General features: G+C 36.3%; 1 protein-coding gene across 1 annotated transcript in view; it reads right to left on the reverse strand.

Moving 5' to 3' along the window:
- XK (X-linked Kx blood group antigen, Kell and VPS13A binding protein) overlaps positions 1 to 15,949 on the reverse strand; it is a 54,858-nt gene extending 38,909 nt beyond the window's left edge. Inside the window, exons 1-2 of the mRNA XM_001379086.5 lie at positions 14,988 to 15,949; positions 250 to 512 (exon numbers count right to left, since the gene is read on the reverse strand). Of these exons, the coding sequence (XP_001379123.2) occupies positions 250 to 512; positions 14,988 to 15,232 (508 nt within the window). The 5' untranslated portion in view covers positions 15,233 to 15,949. The remainder of the gene's footprint in view (positions 1 to 249; positions 513 to 14,987) is intronic.
- Between the last annotated feature and the right edge of the window lie 8,542 nt (positions 15,950 to 24,491).

The following is a 24,491-nucleotide window of genomic DNA, read 5'->3' on the forward strand; positions in this document are numbered from 1 at the left end:
GACTAGATATGGTATGTAATAAACATTTATTTAAATGCCCCCCAAAATAAAATTTATCGCCAAGACAGAAATAGAAAACCACCTCTCTGGGCTGCTTTTGATGCAATGGGATCTAACAAACAAGAGATGAGACCAGATAAGACCTTGGGAAGTATGAATAAGTTCCCTCAGTGGTCTATGAAACTCTTTGGCAGGGAGGGCTCCCACTTTCCCCCAGAAGACCATGGGCAAAATTGAAAATATACATACTTCTCCCTATGGTGATTTCCTGCTGCAAGATGCTTATGTACAGCTGCAGGGTCAGCTGGGGAGCTGAGCCCAAAAAAGCCTGGATGACCGATGCCCTGCTGAATGCTGACCTGTGGGTGCACAGCTTGCCTTCTGCCCTGCCCACTTCTTTCTCAATTTCTTCTGTGAGTCCATTTTTAGGGATTTGCCTCTTCTTGGTGATACTGACATAAGGTTCTTCAATTCTGCCAGCTTGAAAATATATGCAAAAGACTTCCACACACCTGGAAATGGAGTCAAGATTTTCATTAGATGACTAGAAATCCTCAGATCTTTTTTTTTAAGACATTCTATCCACATTTCATCTGTTTCTAGTATTCCCAGATATACCAATGTATCACAGTACAAGAAGAACAAGACCTGGAGTTATAAGACCTGGATTTCGGTCCTATTTCCACCACTATGTACCTTAAACCTCTGGGTCTCAGTTTCACCATCTGTAATGTAGAGATAATTATACTTGATTTCTCCAAAATACAGGGTTGTTGTGAGGATCAGATGAGATAAACACACTCTTCAAATGTGTGAAATAATTACTTTGTGTCCATTGTTAGTTCAAGGGTGTGTGTATAGGAGCCAGCTTTGATAGGCTAGTGAAAGCTGATTGTTAAATTTTTAGCATAAGCATTTACATTTTGGAAATTGGCAAAAGCTACAAATCAGGGTTTGAGTTATTATTCTGTTGATTATCTAGATTTAAGAAAATAATGCAGAAAATGTTAATAATTCAGATTAAACTAAAGTTGGTCATGCATACATTTTTTTTTCCCTGAGAGCTCATACCCCTGCTAGAGCCCAGTCCATTCACCCAACTTTACCTTTTACTTTGATGTCATCTAATTCCCCTAAGGCTGGGCAGGGCACTCAGAACTGAAAAACAAAAGGAGATGAGGAACTAAAAAGAAAGGGAAGGAAAAATGTAAAAAGGTTAAAGCAAGGAAAGCACAGCAAGATAATCCATGAAAACTTCCCATTGGTCCTAGCTCCAACATTGTGTTTTGGGTCCTAATAGATCTAGGGTCTCAAGAGGCTAGAGTAAGAACAGGGAAAGGTAAGGAGAAAGGACAAAGTGCATGGCTCAAGGGAAGTCAAGAAGGGAGAAAAAGGGGAGGGATAAAGGAAAGGACAAAGCAAGTTAAATGAATATGTTTCTTCTCAGCTAGACTACAAGCTCCCGGAATGCAGACATAAGTATTTGCTAACCATATATAATTCAAAGTATTCGATTTAATTAGTATTAATTAAATACCTATAACATACAAGATCCTGCTAAGATATGATTCTTAACTTTCATAGAACTTAAGATTTAGTAAAGAAGATAATAAAAACAATTCTGACTACTTTCTTCATGACATTCCTGTGGGTAGGTGGTATAAGTACTATTATTTTTACTATTTTGTTATTGTTCAGTCCTTTTAATCCTGTCTGACTCTTCATGACCTGCTTTGGGGTTTTTCTCAGCAAAGATACTGGAGTGATTTGCCATTTCCTTCTTCAATTTATTTTCAGATGAGTAAACTGAGGTAAATAGAATGAAGTGACTTGCCCAGGGATATACACAACTAGGAAGTACCTGAGGCCAGATTTGAACTCAAAAAGATATCGTCCTCACTCCTGACCCAGTGCCCTATCTACCCTTTTATTTTTCAATATATAGATGAGGAAACAGGCTCAGAGAGTTTTCATAGTTTATTTATGGACACAGGGTCATAGGCATGATTTGAATCTTGGTCTCCTGACTCCAAGTCTACCACATTGCAAAAGAGAATAGAAGTTCAAAGAAAAATCCACAGAAGGCAATCTATTAAGCCACACTAAGAACTTACATCACTACTACTACTACTACTACTACTACTACTACTACTACTATTACTACTACTACTACTACTACTAATAATAATAATAATTCAACATGGGCAAAATCCTTTATAAATATTTAATCATCTGATCCTCAAACCCAGGGAAATAGGGGCTTTTATTATTTTGATTTTACAGATAAGGAAACTGAGGCAGACAGTGGTTAGATGACTTGCCTAGGAGTAAAACAAATAAATACATGAGGTTAGATTTAAAATCAGATCTTCTTGGTTCCAAATCCAGTATTCTACTTACTGCGCCAACTATCTACCTTTGTAGAAAAAAGAGAATTACTAAATAAAGTGAATTTCATTATTTGTGGTTGACCTGTGCTATACAATAAAAATGACAGTTACCCAAACTTGTATACATATTCAGTGCCATATTAGTCAAACTATAAGAGGTTACATTATAGAATTAGATAAAATAATAATTATAAATTTTTGGAGAAGAAAATTCTACAATCTCAAGGGAAAAAAATTTAAAAAAAAAAAAAAGGAAGAATAAAACAGGTCTATCATTGCCAGACTTCAAATAATCATCCAGACTATCTTGTACTGGTCAAAAATTTGAAAAATAAATGAATGGAACAGAGTAGAAAAACAGGCCCCAGAAAAAGTAGAACTCAATATTCAACATATCTAAGCATGTAGACTTTAAGGAGAAGGACCTTCTATTTGACAAGAAATCCTTGAAAAAGTGGAAAGTAGTGGCAAAAAATAGATTTAGATTGGCACTTTATACCACTTACCACAAGAAGCCATCAACTGAAAGTTCTAAACATTAGTTATATGCGCAGCAGAGAACAAAAAAGAGATAGTTCTTTCACAATTATGACAGTGGGGAAATTCTTAAATAAATAGAGGATAAAGACAATAGGCTATTTTGATTACATATTGATTAAAAAGCATTTGCATGAACAAAATCAATTCAGTTTAAAGAGAAATTATTGAATAGAGAAATAAAAGCTTTCATAAAATAACTGATAAAAGTCTAATATCTATATGTGTTTGTATATACATACATATATATGGAATTGACACTAATATAGGAAACCAAGAGCCATTCCCCAATAGGTAAGTGATCAAAGGATAGAAACCATTTAAAAATGAATTTCAAATGATCAACAATCATATGAAATTAGAACAAAATTACTAATAATAACTTAAATGCAAATTAAAACAATCCTGAAATTTTACCTTATACCCATCAAACTGGCAGAGATTATTTTAAAAAATAAAAATAGGCAAAGTTAGAAGAAAAAATGGGAAGATAAGCATCAGAACACTTTTGGTAAAGCTTTTCCTCCTAGAATACAATTAGTATTGATGTAAGAAAAGTCACCAAACTATTTACACTGTTTGATTCAATGATCTCATTACTGAACTCATGCCCCAAGGAGGGCACTGACAGAAAGAAATGTTCCATATATATTAAAATATTCAAAGAACTGGAAACAAAGTGAGTCCTCAATTGAGGAATAACTAAAAATTATAGGAATGATATATTTTTCTACTATAAGAAATGACAAAAATGAAGAATTCAAGGTAGCATGGGAAGGTTTTATAAATGCATGCAAAATGAGGTAAGCAGAACCAAGAAAATACAATGACTATATAGTAATAAAATATACACAAAAAGAACAAAACTGTAAAGATATAAGGAAAAAGGACATTAAAAAAGTATTCTGAATAATATATTTTAAGGAGGAATCTTGATTCTGAAGGATAGATAATGAACCACACCTCCTATCATTCCTTAAAGAGGTAGGGGGCTATGAATACAAAATGTTGCAAATGTTTACAATGCAATACTGTGTTGCTTATTTTGGCTTAGTTATTTTTATTTGTTACAACAGAGGGTTTCACATGGAGCAGGGTACGAGACATTAAATTATGAAGTAATAAAATATATATTTTAAAAGGAGAGCCAAGACACACAATAGGAATTAAATATTTAGTTGATTAATTGATTGATGGATGGTTTCAAGCTCTTCAAAGACCAAATGAAAAGAGGAAGAATAAAAGAGGCCTATCCATATGATAACCATATATGATAACCATATGAAAATAGGTCAGAATTACTAATAATAGCAGAAATGCAAAAGAAAACAATACCAAAATCTTATTTTATACTCACATAATGGACAAATATGATTTTTAAAAAATGAAAACAGTCAAAAACTAGAACAAAAATCACCAAAACACTTTTGGTAAAGCTTTTCCTCCAGGAATTCAACAAATTGGCAACAAATTATTTTTCTTAGAAACAGGTTTTCATTGTAAAGAAGTTGTAAATGATGAGGACTATAAACAATACTGGATTTAAGTCAAAGAACCTGTGTTAGTATCCTGCTTCTGTCACTACCTATACTGCTTGTGCCGTCCATCTAACTCCTCTGGGATGCCATTTCCTCACATCTAAAATAAATGGATAGGACTAAGGGGCCTCCTTCTACTTCTACTTTTCCTCGGTTCTACTTCAAGAATCTCAAGATAAATAATGGGTGGGGGGGAGTGGGTGGGGGAGGAAGGGGAAGAGATCTTTAAGTATCTGATTTCAAACTACACTACAAAGTGATAATCAAAATTAGTAGTACTTTACATAAAAAAAAATTAGTCAAAATAAGTTTATAGTCTAATACAGAAGATTTCTGGAAATTATGATAGGGGTTGTCAAGTATTTGATGGGTTCTCGTGTGGAAGAGGGCTTAGACTTGTTCTTTTAGGCCCGAAAGAGAGGTAGATGCTGAACTACAGCATTTCCAGGCATAATTAATTCATGTTTTCATTTACATACTATATTACTTCTTAAGGACTAAACTATTACTTTGGAAAGTAGAATCATAGCTTCATTATTATTGCATAATTCTTTAATGCACTGATATTAAGATGCCTGAATAGAGAATAAAAGCAATGCTCTGAAAAAAAAAAAACAAAACCCTAGGCCATATTGGCTCTGTCCTGAGTCATAATACATTAATGAGCAACTGATTGTGGCAGAAGAGTTTATGAAGATTCCTGTCATCCAAATGTTTTAAGGAAAAATTTAAAAGCTTTACATGATATACTTCTGTAGAAAATATCTCATTAAAAATCTCTAGTTTACTTTTTACCTTAAATAACTAGTAAATTGTATACATGTTGATAGAACTTTATGACCCAAGTTTCCTAGACCAGCATAGGGTTTGGAAGCCATTGAAGCTATCCTTTGAGTTCTAGTACCATTTAAATTAGTTCGTAGGAAACCTTAATGTGGGGTTGAAATCAATGGATTGTTTTTTCTTCTAAGATAGTTTTTCAAGACGAGTTTTCCTGTTTTGACATAATTTAGTCTAATGAGATATGTGGCACCACCTAGAATCAAATTTTTTCATTATATGACAATATCTTACTGTCTCTCCTCCTTCAAGCAATGGCATATGCCAAGTATATCATACAGCTAAGCCCTAGTACCTAAGTAAAATAAGATGTCAATAAATTAAATCCAAAAGGCGAAATATTATGTTGGGGCAGCTAAGTGGCACAGTGAACCGAGTGCCCGACCTGGAGTCAGGAAGACTCATCTTCTTGTATTCAAATCTGACCTCAGACACTTACTAGCTATGTGAGTCTGAGCAAGTCACTTAATCCTGTTTGCCTCAATTTCCTCATCTGTAAAATTAACTGAAAAAGGAAATAGTAGTCCACTCCAGTCACAAAGAATAAGACATAACTGAAAAAATGACTAAACAACAAAATATTGTGTAAAAACCTAAGAAGTAAGTCCTGAGTGCCCTGGAATGGACCCAGTTTTTCAGACCTGTCCTAACAGATCCAGTCTGGCTTCCAGTGCTAAGGAAATTCAAAAGGTCTGGAGGTATTACATGAGCCTATATAATAATAGTAGTGCCTTCCCTCTTTGGGTTGTTTCCGATTTATCTTCTTGATTTCTTATTCATACACTGTGTTTATATGTTGTCCTCTCATTAGACTATGAGCTCCTCAAGAGAAGGGATGGTCTTTTTCCCTTCTTTGTATCTTCATTAATTAACACTGTGTCTGGCGGCACTTAATACATGCTAGTTGACTTATTGGTTATATCTTTTTGTGGGAAGAGAATGTACTGATCCCAAACTTACCCTCAATTCACTCTTGCTTCCCATCCTCAAGGTTTCCTTTGTGTAAATTAGAAGTCTGACATAGAGTTGTAAACAGAGAAAGGATAAGAGAGAAGCAAGCAAAAGAGCCATGGAGGGATCAAGGGTTAGGAGTAATAATAATTCACATGTATATAGGACTTAAAAGGTTTACAAAAAGCAAGGAAACTTGAGCAGAGCCTTGAAGTGGGCAAAGGATTCTAAAAGGCAAGGATGAGTAGGGGAAGGTGTATGCCAGGATATGAGAGACTGCTTATGCAAAGACATGAAGATCGAAGTGGGGGAGTGTTGTTTGAGAGGTCTAGCAGCAAAGCTGGACCACAGAGTGCCTCAGTCAGTCAATCGATGAGTGTTAGTTAATAGCTATTACATGCCAGACACTACTGGTGAAGGACCACAGGGAAAAGTAAAAAAAGTCTTACTATCAAAGAACTTACATTCTAATGGGATTTGCTTATGTACATATAGAGGCATATAAAAAATATACACAAAGATTTTAGGATTAGAGAGATAATAAAAATAATAACTGCATTTTTAAAGTACCTGCTATGTATACTGAACTGAGCACTGTGCATTATTCTCATTCATCCTTACAACAACCATGGGAGATAGGCACTATTACTATCCCATTTTAGAGTTGAGGAAACTGAGTCAAACAGAAGTTTGCTGAAGATCATATACCTAGTATCTGAGGCTGCATTTGAACCCAGGTCTTTCTGATTCCAGGTCTAGTATTTCTATTCACTGTGATACCAGATGCCTCAAAAAAAAAAATCACTAAATCATTTGGCTTCTTATTCATGAAGTCATATTATCACTTTTTCTTTTTAAAGTTGTATCAGTTGTTACATATTTCACCAAGTACAAATATTGTGAGTTCCTACTGTGTGCAAGTATTGTGTTAAATTATATGGACAGGTAGGTAGCGCAGTGGTAGAGCCAGACATAGAGTTGGGAGGACATGAGTTTAAATCTAGCCTTGTATTCTTCCTAACTGTGTAAACCTGGACAAATCATTTACCCTTGATTGTCAAGTTCTTGTCCTTTCGTCTCAGAGTTGTTACTAAGACAGAAAGTAGAGGCTTAAAAAATTAAAATAAACTATATGGGTACCTTTTTAGATGAAGGACCAGGTTTCTTACTGAATTGCTGTGATTGAGTAGAAAAACTATTGGACTTGAAAATAGGGAAATCAGGATTTGCCTTGGCAAATCATTTACCCAGTCTGTCCCTCCGTTTCTTCATCTATAAAGTGACTTGCTTGGGGTCACACAGCTACTAGTATCAGAGGTCAGATTTGAACTCCAGAAGATGAGTCTTCCTGACTCCTAGAACAACGCTCCATCCACTGAATCACCTAGCATCACATGCAGTATCCTAGCAAACCTCTCATGGAGTTCTTGCCATCAGATAGTTCAGTAACAGGAATGAAGGGGGTTTTATCAGCCAGTGGAGATGACATGAAGGGTGTGAGAATGACATTGAAAGTGGAAATGACAAAAAAAGTGGAAATGACATTACTGAGGATACATTATCTGTCATATGTGTTGCTGCTATACCTGGAAGCACCATGGGGCTTTTCACCTGCCTTGCTGCTGAAGCCTCCAGTGTGATAGCTTCTCCATTAGGGTGTGAGCAAGGATGTCCTTACTTTTCTATCTCTGTCCTTAGGACTTAGCACAGTGCTTTACACATAGTAGTACTTAATAAATGCTTTTTCACGGGCTAATTCATGGAGAATTGAGAGCAGAGATACCTAAAGAGATTTAATAATTCCCACTGGTATATAATTTTAGGGTTCACAAAGTACTTTCATCACAACTAGGGTGTAAAGCACACATTACTTTCTGTATTTTACAGATTAAAAAAATAAAGACTGAAAGTTAAATGAGTGGGTCATAGTCATACACATCTAGTAACTAGAAGAGCATGAATTCAAACCTGGGTCTTCTGATTCTAATTATTCCAGGGTTCTTTTCACTATAGTAATTTTTATAAGAAATGGAGACGCAGTATTCCTACAAACACTCTTAATAACAGCTGCACCCCCCCCTTACACCATATGGACAGCTAGTTGCTTTTATATTTAATTTTGAAGTTTGAAAAATAACAGTTTTATGAGATGGGGAGTCCAAGAATTATTGTATCTGGCTTAAACTGAGACTGAGAGAATGACTTTCATGATTACCCAGTTAGTAAGTAGATACAATGGAAAAAAAATGATCAAGGTTGTTGCTTTTATACACATATTAAGATAACATTAGAGAGAGCTTTCTTTTTCATTGAGTAAATTTTCAGAATTATTTCAAAAGAGAAATTTTATTTAAAGGAATATGCAAGCAGTCAATGACTTCAACCCACTTAACTTCTGTATTAACCTTACCACCACCTAACAGTTGTCCATGTCTCTTTCCTTTCCTGATGGCAGTTTAGGATTTTCTTCTGTCCTTTCTTCCTCGGTATCCCTGCCAAGTTATTGCTTAAGATTGCCCCCCAAACCCACTATCACCTCAATCCAAGTAGCAGGACTTGCAGTCATGAGGGAGGTGGGAAGGTAAACACTAATATTACCTCCTTTCATTTTACTTTCTTGACCACTGTTGCATTTCTAGCCTTGGTACTCTTTTGGTCTTGATCTACAAGAGTACTAGATTTGGAACCAGAGTTCAGGAATTGAAATCTCAGATCTACTTATTATTTGTGTGGTCTTAGACAAGTGATATTCTCTCTCTGACCTTCAGGTTCCTCACCTATAAAATGAAGAATTTAGACTAGCTAATCTCCAAGGTATCTTGAAGGGCTGTGATCCTGCCAAAATATTCCCATGTCCTAAATCATTTCCTTATTTCCTACACCAAAATGTCTCAGAAGCCCTGCCCTGCCTCTAAATTCCCATATGAGGGACAGCTCATGTCTGTTTTTCTTCCCATTTCAATCCTTTCCTTTGGGTATATGTGCTATATGTATATAACTCCTATATCGAATTTTTCTTATGAAAACAAAAAGAATATGTAAATATGTGATTCACAGTGTGCTAAAAAGGAAAAAAAAAAGGAAGGTCATGAACCCATAGGAGAAAAGAAAATAGATAATTTGGGAGATAGACTAGTCTGCAAAAGGTTCTTTGTGGGTTTACATCAGCAGAAGAACCCACTTTGCTTACCTAATGTCTTTCCCCATCCCTTCTCCTTCTCCTGCTCCTCAAGCTATACCTTGTAAGTGAGGAAAAGAATATCCTCATAGTTGTACTAGGATTGGGGAACAGATATTCTTGGTATCCCAAGAATTTTCTCAGGAAAATAGTGTTACCTAGTATGGGTTCGATTTTTCTAGCAGTACTAGAACCGTGCTTTCCTTCAGATAGATTGTGAACTAACTAATAAGCAGCTGTAAACTGGTCTAGGACACTAACTAGCAGTTATAGGATTGTTCGTATGGGAAATACAGTCCAGGATCAGACAACTGACAAGTTTTGTGACCAAAGTAAACTGGCTTTCTTCCACTTGAAAAAAAAGGGAGACAAAACTCCAAAATACTCTTAAAATACGAAAATCACTAAATACCTCATGTGGCAATATTACTTATTTAATTTAGGAAAAAAACAAATTCTGTTTGGACAGATGAGTAGAGTTAAAATAGAAAGAAGCAGGAATGAGTTAAAGTGTATATAATGTGTATAATAATATATGTTAATTCTATATCTATGAGGCACAGTTCTGTGAATAAAACATTACTTTTCCCAGGTGTATAGACTATAAGATTCTCATTTATTCAGAAGGATAAACTATCCATTACAATGAAATCTTGGCTATGAAGTCTGCTTTTCTGGATCTCTATATTTAGCAAAGAAATCTTTCTAAACTTTCATGGACATGAATATAACTAAGAAGACGAAGGGGAAAATACAATCATCCATCTCACCTATCTGGAACAGAGTGGAGAACAGGCAAGAATAAGCATAAAAAGTCTTTAAGCAGCCAAAACTGATGTCACTTAAGTCATTACCTTAATTAAGTACTTTTAAAACTTTGAGATTCTAATGAAGCAATATAAATTGGCTTATTAAGAGAAATAATTGCAATGACCAACATTACCTATTTATATTCTTTAGGCTTTTACATTTTAAAAAATTCTCCTGAATTTAACATCCTAAGGATAATTATAAAATTGAAGAGTCTCAAGAGATAAAAATGCAAAAATTCTATAATGTCAATTCTACAATGACCTTTCCCACATTTAATTCCATTTTGACTTTATCTTGGGAAATCTGGAAAGCAATTTGGCAAAAACTTGATATAGACTAGCATCTCATACCATATACCAAGATAAGGCTAAAATGAGAATATGAGTTAGACACAGTGGATGATATAAGCAAATTAGGGGAGCATGGACTTTTTTATCTGTCAGATTTATGGATAAGGGAAAAGAGCATGACAATATAAAATAGATAATTTTGATTATTTTAAATTTAAGAAATTTTGCACAAACAAAACCATTGCAGGCAAGATTAGAAGGAAAGCAGAAAACTTGGTGTGGGGGGAAGGGGAAGGAAATTTACAAGTTTGTCTGATAAAGGACTCATTTCTCAAATATAGAGAGAATTGAATCAAACTTATAAAATTATAAAAATATGAGTCATTTCCCAATTGATAAATGGCCAAAGGATATGAACATGCAATTTTCATCAGAAATCAAAGCAATATATAGTCATATGAAAAATGTTCTAAATCACAATTGATTAGAGAAAGGCAAATTAAAATAATTCAGCGGTGTCACTTCATACCTAGGAGATTGACTAACATGACAAAAAAAGGAAATGACAAAATTTAGAAGGAATGTGGAAAAACTGGGACATCAATGCACTATTTGTGGAGTTATGAACTGATACAATCATTCTGAGGAGCAAGTTGCACCATGCCCAAAGTGTTATAAAAACAACATACTCTTAGACCCAATAATTCTATTACTAGGTTTGTATCCCAAAGAGATCAAAGGAAAAGAAAAAGGTCCTTTATATACAAAAATATTTGTGGCAATTCTTTTTGTGATAGCAAAGAATTGGAAATTGAGGGAATGTCCATCAATTGTGGAATGGCTGAACCAGTTGTAGTATATATTTGTGATAAAATTTTTGTTGTTATTGTTCAGTTGTTTAAGTGATGCTCAACTCTTCGATCACCTCATTTGGGTTTTCTTGGCAAAGATACTGGAATGGTTTGTCATTCCTTCTCCAGCTCATCTTTGAGATGAGGAATGAGGGCAAACAGGGTTAAATGACTTGCCCAAGGTAACACTGGTAGTAAGTGTCTAAGCCCAGATTTGAACTCAGAAAGATGTCTTTCTGTTTTTAGGCCTGGTATTCTTATCCACTGCTGCTTCTGTAATGGAATACTATTGTTTTATAAGAAATGACAAGCAGGATAGTTTCAGAAAAACCTGGGATTGATTATATGAACTAATAAAAAGTGAAGTGAAAAGAACCAGGAGAGCATTAAATACAGTAACAGAAATATCCAGTAAAAGAAATAACTATGAATGACTTAACTCTTCTGAGCAATCAATGATCCAAGATAATTCTGAAGGCCTTATGATAAATACTACCCGTCTCCAGAGAAAGTACTGATGGATTCTGAATGCAGATTGATATTTAAACTTTATTTTTCCTGTTTTTTTTTTCACAACATGGCTAATATGGAAGTATGTTTTACATATTTTCACATGTATAATTGATATCACATTTTTTGCCTTGGTAGTGTGAGAGAGAGATGGGAAGGAGGATAGAAGTTGGAACTCAATTTAAAAAATGAATATTAAAAGGAATTGAAAAGATTTTAAACAATTTTAGAATTTTCAAAGCAAAAATATAATTAGGTGGAAAAAATCTTCAAAATATTGGCTTATCCAGGTATAAGGCAAAAGGAAAATTACTCTGAAGCACCTTATAAAGTGAGCTGTGGTGTCTAATATTGTTTCCAGTTACAAAATACTTACTGATAATAAATAAAACACTCCTCTCTAAGTAACTTATTTTTAGAATTGTTAAATTTAGGATAAAATTGAAGTGAAAAAATACAATTTTTAAAAATCAGTTTTTGTTATTTTCAAACCTTAAAGCACTACACAGGATATCCCAAAGAGTTTGGTGAAGTTTTTGGAAGACTTTGTATTTGTAAGATATAAATGCATATTGTATTTAGGTATATGTGTATTATGTACAAGACAATAATAGAAGTATTATTAGACATTTTCAAAGGTTTGTTTTCATTTCCCCCCTGCCTTCTGAAACAGAGGATTAAAAATAATCCAAACTTTCTTTGATGACATTGTGATACATATATACATATATATGAAAGTTGTTTATTGTCCTGAGCCTTTAAGGTATACATGTGTGTACATCTCCATATTAATTGACTCTAGACTAAGCTGCTTGTTTTTTGTTTTGTTTTGTTTACTTCTTATTTAAGCTTTTAATGACATTGTTAGGTTGGGGTTTTTTGTCTCCCTCCTTGCTCTCAGAACATTGTCTATTAGCTGTCCACTCATATTTAGGGCTAGTTCTCTACTTTTGTGTTTCTAATGTATTGTGAGCTTAGAATTAAAACTTTTATAATTATATATAAAGTAAGAATAAGAGGCTCTTGCTATTGTTGTTCAGTTGTTTCTGACTCTATATATCCGCATAGACTTTGTTTGTCATTTCCTTCTCCATTGTGTCCCCATTGCACAGATGAGGAAAAAGGCAAACAAGGTTAAGGGACTTGCCCAGGTTCTCACCAATAGTAAGTGTTTCAGGTCCTATTTGAATTCTTTGTTTAAAAGGCTCTAGAGGGCAGCTAGGTGGCTCAATGGATTGCGAGCCAGATTTGGGGACAGAAGGTCTTGAGTTCAAATATTACCTCAGAACTTCTTAACTGGTATGAACCTGGACAAGTCTTTGCCTAACATTTACCATTTCTTTACCATAACCTTTACTGGCCTAGAACCGAAGGTAAGGGTTTTTCTAAAAAAGGCTCTTAGGAGATACCAAAATCAAACTCCCTTTTCAGGAAAATGCAAAAACTGTGATAATGAGAGGCAGCATGGTGAAATGAAAAGACAATGGATTTAGTGTCAGAGGCTCTGGCTGTGCTACTATGCTCAATTCACTTAACCTCTTTGGAGCTCAGTTTTTGCATCTAAGTGAGGGGGCTGAACTCAATATCCTCCAACTTCTCTCCTAAGTCTGTATCTATATACCTCTACTCTATTTGAGTTGTTTAGCTTTAGTTGAGTTTGTTTGTTTGTTTTTCCCACTTCCAGCTCCTCAGCTTCATTTTAGATGAGTAAATGATGAGTTTCTGATTCAGGATTAATATAGGACCTTGGAGATGGAGATCATCAAGTCCAACCTCTTTATTTTCCACATAAAGAAACTGAGACACAAACTGTACCAGAAAGACATAGACAATAAATAGTATAGTTGAGGAGCAGGTCATCAGATTCTTTCTACTAAGCCATGTGAGATGGCAAATTCTGGCTAAATACATATCCATAAGATGATTGCCTAGACTTGGCTCCTCTCCTCCTTTTTAAAATCATAGATCTATTACAAGGATTCTTATACTTTCTTGACATGGACCTCTTTAGAAGCCTATTGAAATCTATGAATATTTTCTCAAAATAATGTTTTAAATGCATAAAATAAATGCATAGGATTATAAAGGAAGCTAATTATAATGAAGCACAGCTAATTTGTTTTTTAAATTCACATATTCAAGGTTAAAAAGCCTTGGTCTATCACATTCCAAGTTTCATTTATACTTTCCATGGTTACTACATTTTTTTGTTTGTTTTGCTATCTATAAACATTATTGTTCTTAGGATCCTTTCAATCTGGCAAAGTAAAATATTCCCTTATTTATAGGATACTAAGTATTTGTGTTTGGCACAGATGGATAAAACAGGGGACTGCTCTGATAATAATCTGAAAAACCGGTCTAAAAGAATGCTGAGTGTCAAGGGTTTTTTTGTTCATGGTGATTGGTACAGGGGCTTTAATTTTTTAATTGTACATGCCTACAACCATAAGATCAGCAGAAAAGACATTTCAACTGCACACTACCAATATACACAGTCCTTTGCATGGGGACTCAAAATGCAAAATAATGGGGGAAAAACCCCACAGCCACAACCCATAAGAATGACTGTGTATATCTAGTTTTCTATTTACACAAAGAAAGGGTGTGGCATGCCTTCTTTCCCAAGAATTTGTCTTTATATTTGGCTCAAGCAATATCCTAACTACCGACATTCTGCAGAATAAATGCAGTTCACTTATTTGGTAGCTTGAATCCTACAACCTGTCCACGTTCTTGCTGGCATCAACTTTGAGCTGCAAGATGAGAATATGGAGTCATAGACAGATGAGGATCCTTTCTATCACCAATGACCCGATATTGTAGTCTATGTTAATACATTAGGAGTTCTCTCCCTCTTTCCCGCCCCCACGGAGGGAGGCCTCCATCACCAGTAGGCCGCAGGGGGGGGCCACTTTCCCTGTGTCAGCCCTAGGCAATAGATATGGCTGGAAGGGAGGGGCACCCAGAGGAGAGGATGGGGGAAAAAAAAACGGAAAGTGCTGTGAGTTTGGGAAGAGGAGCACAAACCTCAACAAACACAGGCGCCCCCTTCCCCGCCCCACCTCAGGCCCCAGGCTGCCACCCACCTGATCAGGGGTCCAAGCTGTAGCAAGTGCAGCAGCAGCACCAAGGGTCGGTCCCTTTTCAGGTCGCGGTGGATGAAGATGAGCGTGAACTGCACCAGCACGCAGGGCAGCAGGGAGAAAAGCAGGGTCAGGGACAGCCAGATGCGGTCTCCCGCCGAGCTGTAGGTGCTGCTCAGGTACAGGGCGGTCACGGTCTCGGCCACGAACAGGAACACGGACACCAGGACGGAGCCGGGGAATTTCATCTCCTCCCCCTCCCACGGAGTCACCCGGCCACCGCCGCTGCCGCCCCTCGGGGCCGGCCCGCCAGCCTGGTTATCTGTGAGCGCCAGCAGCAGCAGGCGGGAGAGGCGGGTGACAAGTGCCCGATATGTCCATTGCTCCTTCCCTGCGTTCCCTCCTCTCGACCGGCTTTTGCTCCCTGCCAACCGCAGCCGTCAAGCTGCTGATCCCCTCTGCAGTGGAGCCCGGGGGGAAAGACTGTCCCGGGTGGGGGCAGCTGCTGCGTGGTAGAGTTGGGCACCCTTGGCCTCGGCCACCCTGCCAGTCTGCCGCAGCTTGGCTGCCCAGTCCCAGAGGGGTGGGGAAGGGTATGAGGGCGGAAAGAGAGGGCAGCTGCGGCAACGGCCTTGGCCCCTACTCAGACCTGGTTGGGCTCATTTCCAAGAAAGTGTTAGTTGGTTTGTTGTGAGCCTGACCTAGCGCAGCTGAGGGAGAACTGAGCGCTGCTGACAGGTGGCAGCCTTGAGAGGAAGGGGGTGGAGGGATGAGAGGGGCGGGGATTCAGGTGTCCCCCTCCTGGCGGTATTCCCTAAGCTTCAATTTTTTTTTTTAAGGTTCATATTTAAATACCGGTGCTCACTTCCAACCCTAACTGCAACAGAAACCCTTCCAGGATTTAACTGGGCCAAGAGGAGGCATGGGGATTGTGAACTTTATTTCCTCCACAGCCTCGGAGGCAGCCTACTTTTAGAGTCTTTAAATATAGTTTTGCCAGTGCTGGTCAAATTCATCGGTTCATCCCCTGGGTCCTAGAGCTCCTTACCTCTTCCCAAAAGGCCAGGAAGGCTCTTGGAAAAAACAATGTCTTGGCTTCAGCACTGGGCAGTGCTCAGCACCACACTCTTCTCCTGGTTGGTACCCCCACTTACTCTGTATACAAGCAGGCTTATAGGGCGGGGGTTTTCCAGGTATTGCAATTCCTTGGGCAATGATGAAGGCAATGTGACTGAGATTCCTCCAACCCCCACCCCCACCCCCCAGCTTTATGTGTACTGGCTCAACCATCAAGCTACAGTTCCTTCAAGTGTACTCAACCTCATCTTGTTTGGAATACTGTATTGTCTGTGCTTCAAAAAAGCATTGGGATATAGGAGGTAGCAACTCTTGAATTGCACAGCTGTTATGTGTGGCCAGTCATCAAACCCTTGTGTAAGTAAGAGGATGAGACTATGAAGAGGATGGAGACAAAACAGGGTCCAAGTTCCCCAGAAAAAGATGATAGGAAGGGATAGGGCTTTCTCATTCTAGGAGAAGAGAATTCTATACTGTTCTAACAGACAGACTAGGAAGCCTTGGAACTAGACACAAGTAGCTTTGCCAGGCAGGGTCCAATATACTGTCTATACCACTAACACTGGTGACAATTGATTATGTTGCCAGGAGTGGTAACTCAGTATTTATGTGTTAGAGAGAAAGAACCAGTTGCACTTCATTCTTGTGGACCTGGACTTTCCCATTGTGCAGTGAATTAGCAATGGCTAATTCTTTATGTGGTCATTATGAATATTGAGGGTCATGTGACTATGTTCTCTTTGAAAAGTGACTTCTATAAGGACAATAACAATCACCTGGCTTTTCACAAGCTTTCTGCAGCCTATCCACTGTTGTATGTTAATGAGAGAATGGGGCCATGGGAATATATTAGCTCCCCGGTGGATCCCTGGTGAATAATTTCTATGGAAGTATTTCCCTGTTGAGCAGTGGGTGCTAGTGGGCATCTTCTTTGGACAGCCAGTTACCCAGTATGGCACCAAAATGGAAGAGGAGACAAGCAAGAGGAACTTCCTCTTGTTAAGGAAGTATTAGTGGTTGTCCATCAGACCCTCCTTTACCTGCCCAAATAGGAACCTATGAGGTCTTTGTCCAAGACTCCCTCTTCAGCCAGAGCAGTGTGTGATTCCAAAAGATTCCCAAGAACATCAGTTTCAGGAAGAAGCAGCCAAAGCCATCAAAAAAGAAGCCAGAAAGGGGTGGAACTGAAGGGAGTGCTGATTTTGGGGGCCATGTTGCCCAGATCTGTTACTTTGAAGACATTTATGACTATACAGGGTTATTTATCACCTCATTGGTTGCTAGTGACTGGTCAGAGAGCCCTTCAATTGTACTCCAGGATATTGATGTCCCCATAGACTCCTTTGCCCCTTTCTACCATGTCAACTGTCCAAGGGGATCCCTTTACTTAAAAAACCAGGAGAGCACTTAGGATCAATGTGCTCTCGGCCTGTTTGTCCCACATGATGCTCCCTGGCAGGTAGGAAAGAATACATTGAGATGCACATCTCACTTTTTGCCTTTCATATGGAGTCCAGAATGCAGTACACAATGTCCTTTATGGAGAACTCTGCAATCATTATCTCTATCTTAGCACCATGGAACATGGTGAGCTTGCCAGGAAGATTGGGATCACATCTGACATTATTCTGAATAAACTGTTGGAAATGGATCGTGTTACAGCTCATTTCTAGTTGCCCCTATTCTAATAAACAATTTTGAATAAAAGAAAAAAGAAAACCAATTTCTTCAGTCATTTTTAGGGAGACATGGCAAGGAGGAGGAGAAAAGAAATAAGGAATGTATGTGTATGCAGAACTGTCTTTCTGCCTATTTCTTGTCTTTCATCTTCACTGTTTCCTGTCCAATCCATCATTCATTGTTCTTCCAGAGTGATCCATCTTTGCCAAAGATGGTCTTTCATTCAGAAATCTTCAGTGTCTTCATAATGTCCATGAAGTAAGGCTCAGATTCCTCTACCTGTCATTCAAGGCTGCTCACAATGGAGAAATAACCTACCTTTCTAGTTTTAAATTACTCTTCGTATAAAAACTGGACTACTCTCCCTCCCCATTTCACCTTCATCTTCCTTAGTTTTCCCACTTTGGTGTCTAATCAAGTCATTTTCAATACATCCTTTCCCCCCTTTGTCTACTGAATTCTTTTAACAAAATCTTTGATATTTTGTTTTTATACCAACTTTGTTTCCCAATATATCCTTTCCTCTTCTCCAACCTAGAGAGCCACCCTTTATAACAAAGAATAAAAAGGAGAGGAAAAAAAAACAGGTCAGCAATATTAATCAATCTATCAACCAATCTGGCATTATATACAGTGTACCATCTTTATAGTCTCCCATTCCTTCAAAGAAGCAAGAAAGATGCATTCTGTCTAATTATGAAGTATTCATTTTCCATCTTCTTGTTATTTCCATTTATATTGTGGAAGTCGTTGTAAGTTTTCCTGGTTCTGCTTTCTTTACTCTATATCAGTTCATTTAAGTCTTTCCATGTTTCTTTGTACTCTTCAGATTTATTATTTCTTACAGAACACTAATATTTCATTTTATTCATTTCCTACAATTTTTTGTTTAGTCATTCCCTACTTAATGAGCAGCCAGTTTTTTGATACTTCAAAAGGTGCTGCTATATTTTGGTGCAGTGGAAACTTTGTTTTCTTTCTTTGCTTTACTTGGGATATGTGCCTAGCAGGGCATATTCAGATCAAAGGTCCAATGGACATACATTGCTTCAGCAGCATATATACAAAAGATTGGACATTTCAATCATTTTCATGGCATAGGTCCAACGTTTTTCCAGAATGGCTAGACCAGTTCCTAGTTCTATCAATAATATATTAGCATGAGTAGAGACATATTATTGTACTGTTGGTGCAATAGTAAAGTTGTACAGTCATTCTGGAATTTAAATTGGAATTATTCCTACAGTCACTAACTTGTATGTACCTTTACTCTGCCATGCATATATCCAAAGAGATCAAATACAAAAGGAAAGGATGAGTGCCCATAATTTGGGAAACAGTTGAACAAATATGGTATATAAATGTAATAGAATATAATTATATTAAAAGAAATGACAACAGGAACCAATGTAGAGAAACCTGGGAGGATTTATATAAAATGACACAAAATGAAGAGAGAACTAGAAACATTATTTATACTTATTTGTATATTATATAATTATATGGCACATATTAAATAATATCTATATTATCTTTATAATTATTTATAATCTTAACATGATTTCTTTTAAAAAGCAAATGTGAAAGATTTAAGAACTATAATAAACATAATTACCAGTCAGAACTCCAGAAGTCTGATGATGATTCATACCTTTCATCTTGTAGCATTTGACATACTAGAGGCACTGAATCAGAAATATGCAGTTTTAGAAATGGCCAATTTGTACATCTCTTATCTATAACTATATGTATTTGTTACTAGATGACACTCATTTTTGTTTATATAGCTCAGTCAGGTGGCATGGTAGACAACTGGAATTGCTGTCAGAAAGACCTAAATTTAACCTTACCTCAGATACCTATTAATTGTATGACTCTGGACAAATCATTTATTTTTGTTTGCCTTTGTTTCCTCATCTGCAAAAGAGAGAGAGAGAGAGAGAGAGAGAGAGAGAGAGAGAGAGAGAGAGAGAGAGAGAGAGAGAGAGAGAGAATAATAATAATATCTATCTTGAAAGTTTTCTGTGAGGATGTGTAAATAATGCCTTAAGGTTCACAAAACACTAGAGAAAGTTTTTGGCAAGAGAGAATTGGGAAGAAATGAAAAGGGTAATGAGTGATATTGATGCTAAAAATGAAGAAAAGTGAAAAGTATTAATGAACCACTAAAAAGCAAATAGAAAAGAGCAGAAGAAAGTTTAGAGTTTATATACAATAGGGCAGTGTTGAAACTACCTAATTAAGTTGGGAATATTCCAAAATGTTCACAAAGAATATATGTATGTGATATAAACCAGTCCCTTAAGAGATAGTTGATGCTCATCTTTTTTCCCCCCTTCAATCACTCATTTCTCTTCTTATCCCAGATGTGTGGATTTTATTAATGCAAAAGCTTTACAGTTTCAAATACTCAAAATTATTTGCTTTATTTTTTATACTCTGTATTATTGTTTGTTTTTATTTTTTAAATCTTCCTTCAGCTATTATGGAGAAAGTTACCTGATCCAGTTTTCTTCAAATTTTTAGAAATAATGTGACCTTTCATTTTGAGGTCAAGTATACATTTTTTTTTACTGTGTTATATTGGTATAAGATACTGGTTTAAACTTAATTTCTGCTTGATTGCTTTCATGTTTTTCTAATGGATCTTGTAAAATATGAATTCTTCCCCTAGCAATTTTTATATTTTCAGGTTTATTCCATAATAGCTTATTGAGTTTAGTTATTTCTAATTTTTCCTTTTTTTCTGTTTGGCTGGACTATTTTATTTTTATTCAATACCAAATAGTTTGGAAATTAGCATTTTATACTATAACTTGAGGTCCAAAAGTGCTAACTCCATTTATTCCCAAATATTTTCATTGATTTCTTGAAATTCTACTCCTTTGTTCCTCCAAATTAACTTTATTATTTGGTCCAACTTAGTAGTTTGATTAGTACAGCACAAAATTTGTAAATTAGACAAAAATTTTGACTAGAATCCTAGCTGTCTATGCTTCTTTTGTGTTTGTCCTTTCCTGATCTTAGACAAATCAATATTGAGAGATAGATGTTTTCTACATGGTTGGATGTGACCTCATGTGTTCAAAACATCAAGAGAACTTGGGCCCCTTGAGTTGGAGCTCCTTGATATCAGACAGTTCACTGAGGCAGATAAAAGAGGGGTTTGACCTCAGAATTGGCTAAGCATGAAGTTCAAATTTAGAGTAGAGTGAAATTGCAGAGCTAAGATGAAATGTCAAACACCCAATCAACAATCCTACAAACTTTTTCATATTAGAATCAAATTTAAGTATCATCTTCTGATCAAAATGTGACAATCAAGTTATGGAATCATGTTATTTTAATATACATACTTGTAATTTTTTTAATGCTTAGACTTTTTTTTTATTAACAATGAGACAATATACCAGGATCTCTAGAAAACAGCTAAAACAACCCTCTCTTTGGGGAAAATTATATTGCCCAAAACATAATTAACAAAATAGGGTATGAACAAACTGAATATGGAATTGGTGAAATTAGAAAACTAATGAAAAATTATCTATCCCTCACCTAATTCATATTTTATATTAAGCACATTTTTTATAATTTCTCCCTTTGGGAAAGCTTTAAAAATGAATAACAATCTAATTTATTATCATTCAAAAAGTATCCTCAGTTTACTTAGGTAAGAGACTTAATAGTCAAACTGAAAGGTGAAGTGAGTCTCAATAATTAAAGGTAGACTCCTGCAAGATGGAATATGCTACAATACAATGTGGAGACCCAGATTTGATTCCCTTATTCTAGAAAAGAGTAGAATAATTCCTCAAACCCTGTTTTCCTTCAGTGGTCCTTCAGTTCTAGATAGATATTGTTATTATTTTAAATTTTTATGGAATTCACCTCTAAATCTATCTGGAACAATGTTGTCATTGTTTTTCCTTTGAAGGAACCTTTATGTCTGGTGCGATTTCCTTTTCCAATATTGGATTTTGAAGATATCTATTTAGGATTCTATTAATTTGCATATTCTTTATTTTTCTAAATAATTGTGGGTTCCTCCATTTACTGTTTTGTTGAAAAGTGTGTAGTAGGCTCTAATTATTATTTTAATTTCTTCTTTGTTGTGTTTCTATTCATTCATTTTTATTTTGTTAATTTCATTCTCTTATTTTTTTCTTCATAATTAGGCTAACTAAAAGCTTATTACATTTTTAAAGTCATTTCAAAGAAGTAGCTTTTAGTTCTTAGTCCTATATACTCCTTTGGTTTTTCAATTTATCTATGTTTCCTTTAATTTTCAAAATGTCCTCTATTGTGCTTAATTTGGATTTACTTAATGGTTTTCCAATTTCATAGATTACATATTCAATTCATCCTTTTCTTTCAGGGATTGCTTTAGCTATATTACAGAAATTCTGGTATACTATTTCATTATCATTTGTTTTGGTATAATTATTAATTGTTTAAATGATTTTTTTCTGACATTCATTCTTCTAAATGTCATTATTAAGCACCCATTTAGGTCTATTTTTTAAATTTCTCTTTTCTATGTTAATGACTTTTATTATGCTATGGTCTGTAAAAGATCTGTTTGGGATTACTTTTTTCTTACACTTATTTATTTTTTCTTTATGTCCTAGTAAATGGCCTATTTGTATAAAGAAACTATATGATGCCTGTGGAATTCTTCTTACCCATTCTTTCAAACTTGGTTTCCAAAGACCTTTCCTCACAGATCTGGCAGAGGTATTTGTTTTGTAACTCTCTAACATCATTATCATATGATCTTAGGTATTATGCCTATCAATATTGGTTTTTATCACCTTGATAAGTTCTTAGAAGGAAGAGACTTTGTATTTCATCAGTTGTCCCTTAATAAATATTTTCTGGCATTTACAATGGAATTGACTCTCATCTCAGAGCCTCTGGCTTAATGAAATCTAACTGCAACATTTTACACATGGTTAGTATATTAGTGACTAAATAACTTCAAAAATGGAAAAGTTTTCATATTTAAGAACAACTTATGATTTCCTTGCACAATAATCATTCCATATTCCCTTCCAAGCACAGTAGCTTCATCTTATAACAACATTGCTTTGAATGAAATGAATCCTTCAGCTAACACATAACCACCCCAAAAGAAGCAATCCATGGGCTCCAGTCTTATCGTCCCACAATGACTAATGGTACAAAGGGCAACATCATTTGAAAGACCATAAAGAAATGCCCTTCTCCCTAGAGCAAACCATCCTCATAATTGTTCTTGTGTGCCAGCCTGAAGAATGATATCCTTTGTGTAACCACTACAGATTTGATCCTTTTATTTTGACAACTCTTTCTTGATTACAGGATCAGTTTAAGAGGAATTTTCTGGAATTCTGACTTTTCTTTTTTAAAATAGTCAAAAGAGAGTTTTATTGGGAATCAATAAAAGGGGCACATAGGGAATAATTATGTTTATTCTTCTTAGGTCATATGTTGGATGGCAAATGTGTCTATAAAGTTTTGGGGTTGGGTAGAGTAAAGAGCTAAAGTACAAGGCCCTGCTGTTTACTGGTTTGCTAATGTGCTCACCCAGCATGTGAAGACTGCTTCGTCGGAACAGGCAGTAGAAACCAACAAGAAGGTTCAACGGCTGAGAGGGCGACGCAGCAAAGCACTGTGGAGTGCTTAGGGCATGTTGGAGCACAAAGGACAACACAGCCATCCAATGCAGCTGAGGAAGTCTCCAGGTGTAACGACTTTTCGTGCCAATGGACCCAGGCTTCCAACGCCAAGAGAGTGGGACTGTCTCTGTGCATCGACTTTTCCACTTAAATCTCCTTCACACACAAGTGTCTTTGTGCACACTCATCTATCATAGATGAAAACGCACAAAGACAATCATCATCCTTGGTTTCCAAGAGACTACTACTACTACTACTACTAATGTGTTTTTATGAAGACTAGAAAATCACCAAACTATAGATCAAGATAGTCAAGGTATCAATGCCAAATCTGTATCACACTTAGAAGTGCCAAACCAATATTGCCAAAACATTTTCAATAGCTTCCTATTGCTTCCACAATAAAACACAAAATCCCCAGCATAGCATAGCAGGGTTTCTACAATAAGGCCCAACCACCTACTTTTCCAGTCTCATTTCTTATCACTCTTTTGTGCTCTCTCTATTTCCCAAAGCCTGGTCTGATACCCTGCACCCCACTCTTTTCTCTCCCATTTCTGTGCCTTTGCCACGATGATCCCCCCACTTCCATCTGAAATGCAACCCCTTTTCTGCTCTACCTCTTGGGATCTCTAGCTTGCTTCAGGACATGTTCAGATGCTATTTCATACAGTTCTTTTCAGATTTGCCCAATATGTTAATTTTCTCTTTCAAAATGACTTGTGTTATTTTCTATATACTTTCTATTTACTTACCTGTATGTGTTGGCTGTCTCCAAAGTAAGCTCCTTGAAGGCAGGCACTGTTTCATTCTTGATTTTGCATCTGGCACAGTGCCACATGTTATAGGGAGAGAAACTGGACAGGTGATCTGGAACTCTTGGGTGAGGAAAACTTGCCAATGTAGGTTAGAGGATCTCCTAGAACATTCAGAGGTTAAGTGACTTTCCCAGGGTCAAATAGTCAGTATGTGACAGAGCCCAGGTGTTTCTGGTTTCCAGACCACCTCTTTATCCTCTAGGACATGATGGTTTGCATTTGGTTTAGTCATTTTTCAATCACATCTATCACTTTGTGATGCCATTTGGGATTTT

The sequence above is a fragment of the Monodelphis domestica genome, chromosome 4 (assembly GCF_027887165.1).
Source record: "Monodelphis domestica isolate mMonDom1 chromosome 4, mMonDom1.pri, whole genome shotgun sequence".
NCBI lineage: Eukaryota > Metazoa > Chordata > Mammalia > Didelphimorphia > Didelphidae > Monodelphis > Monodelphis domestica.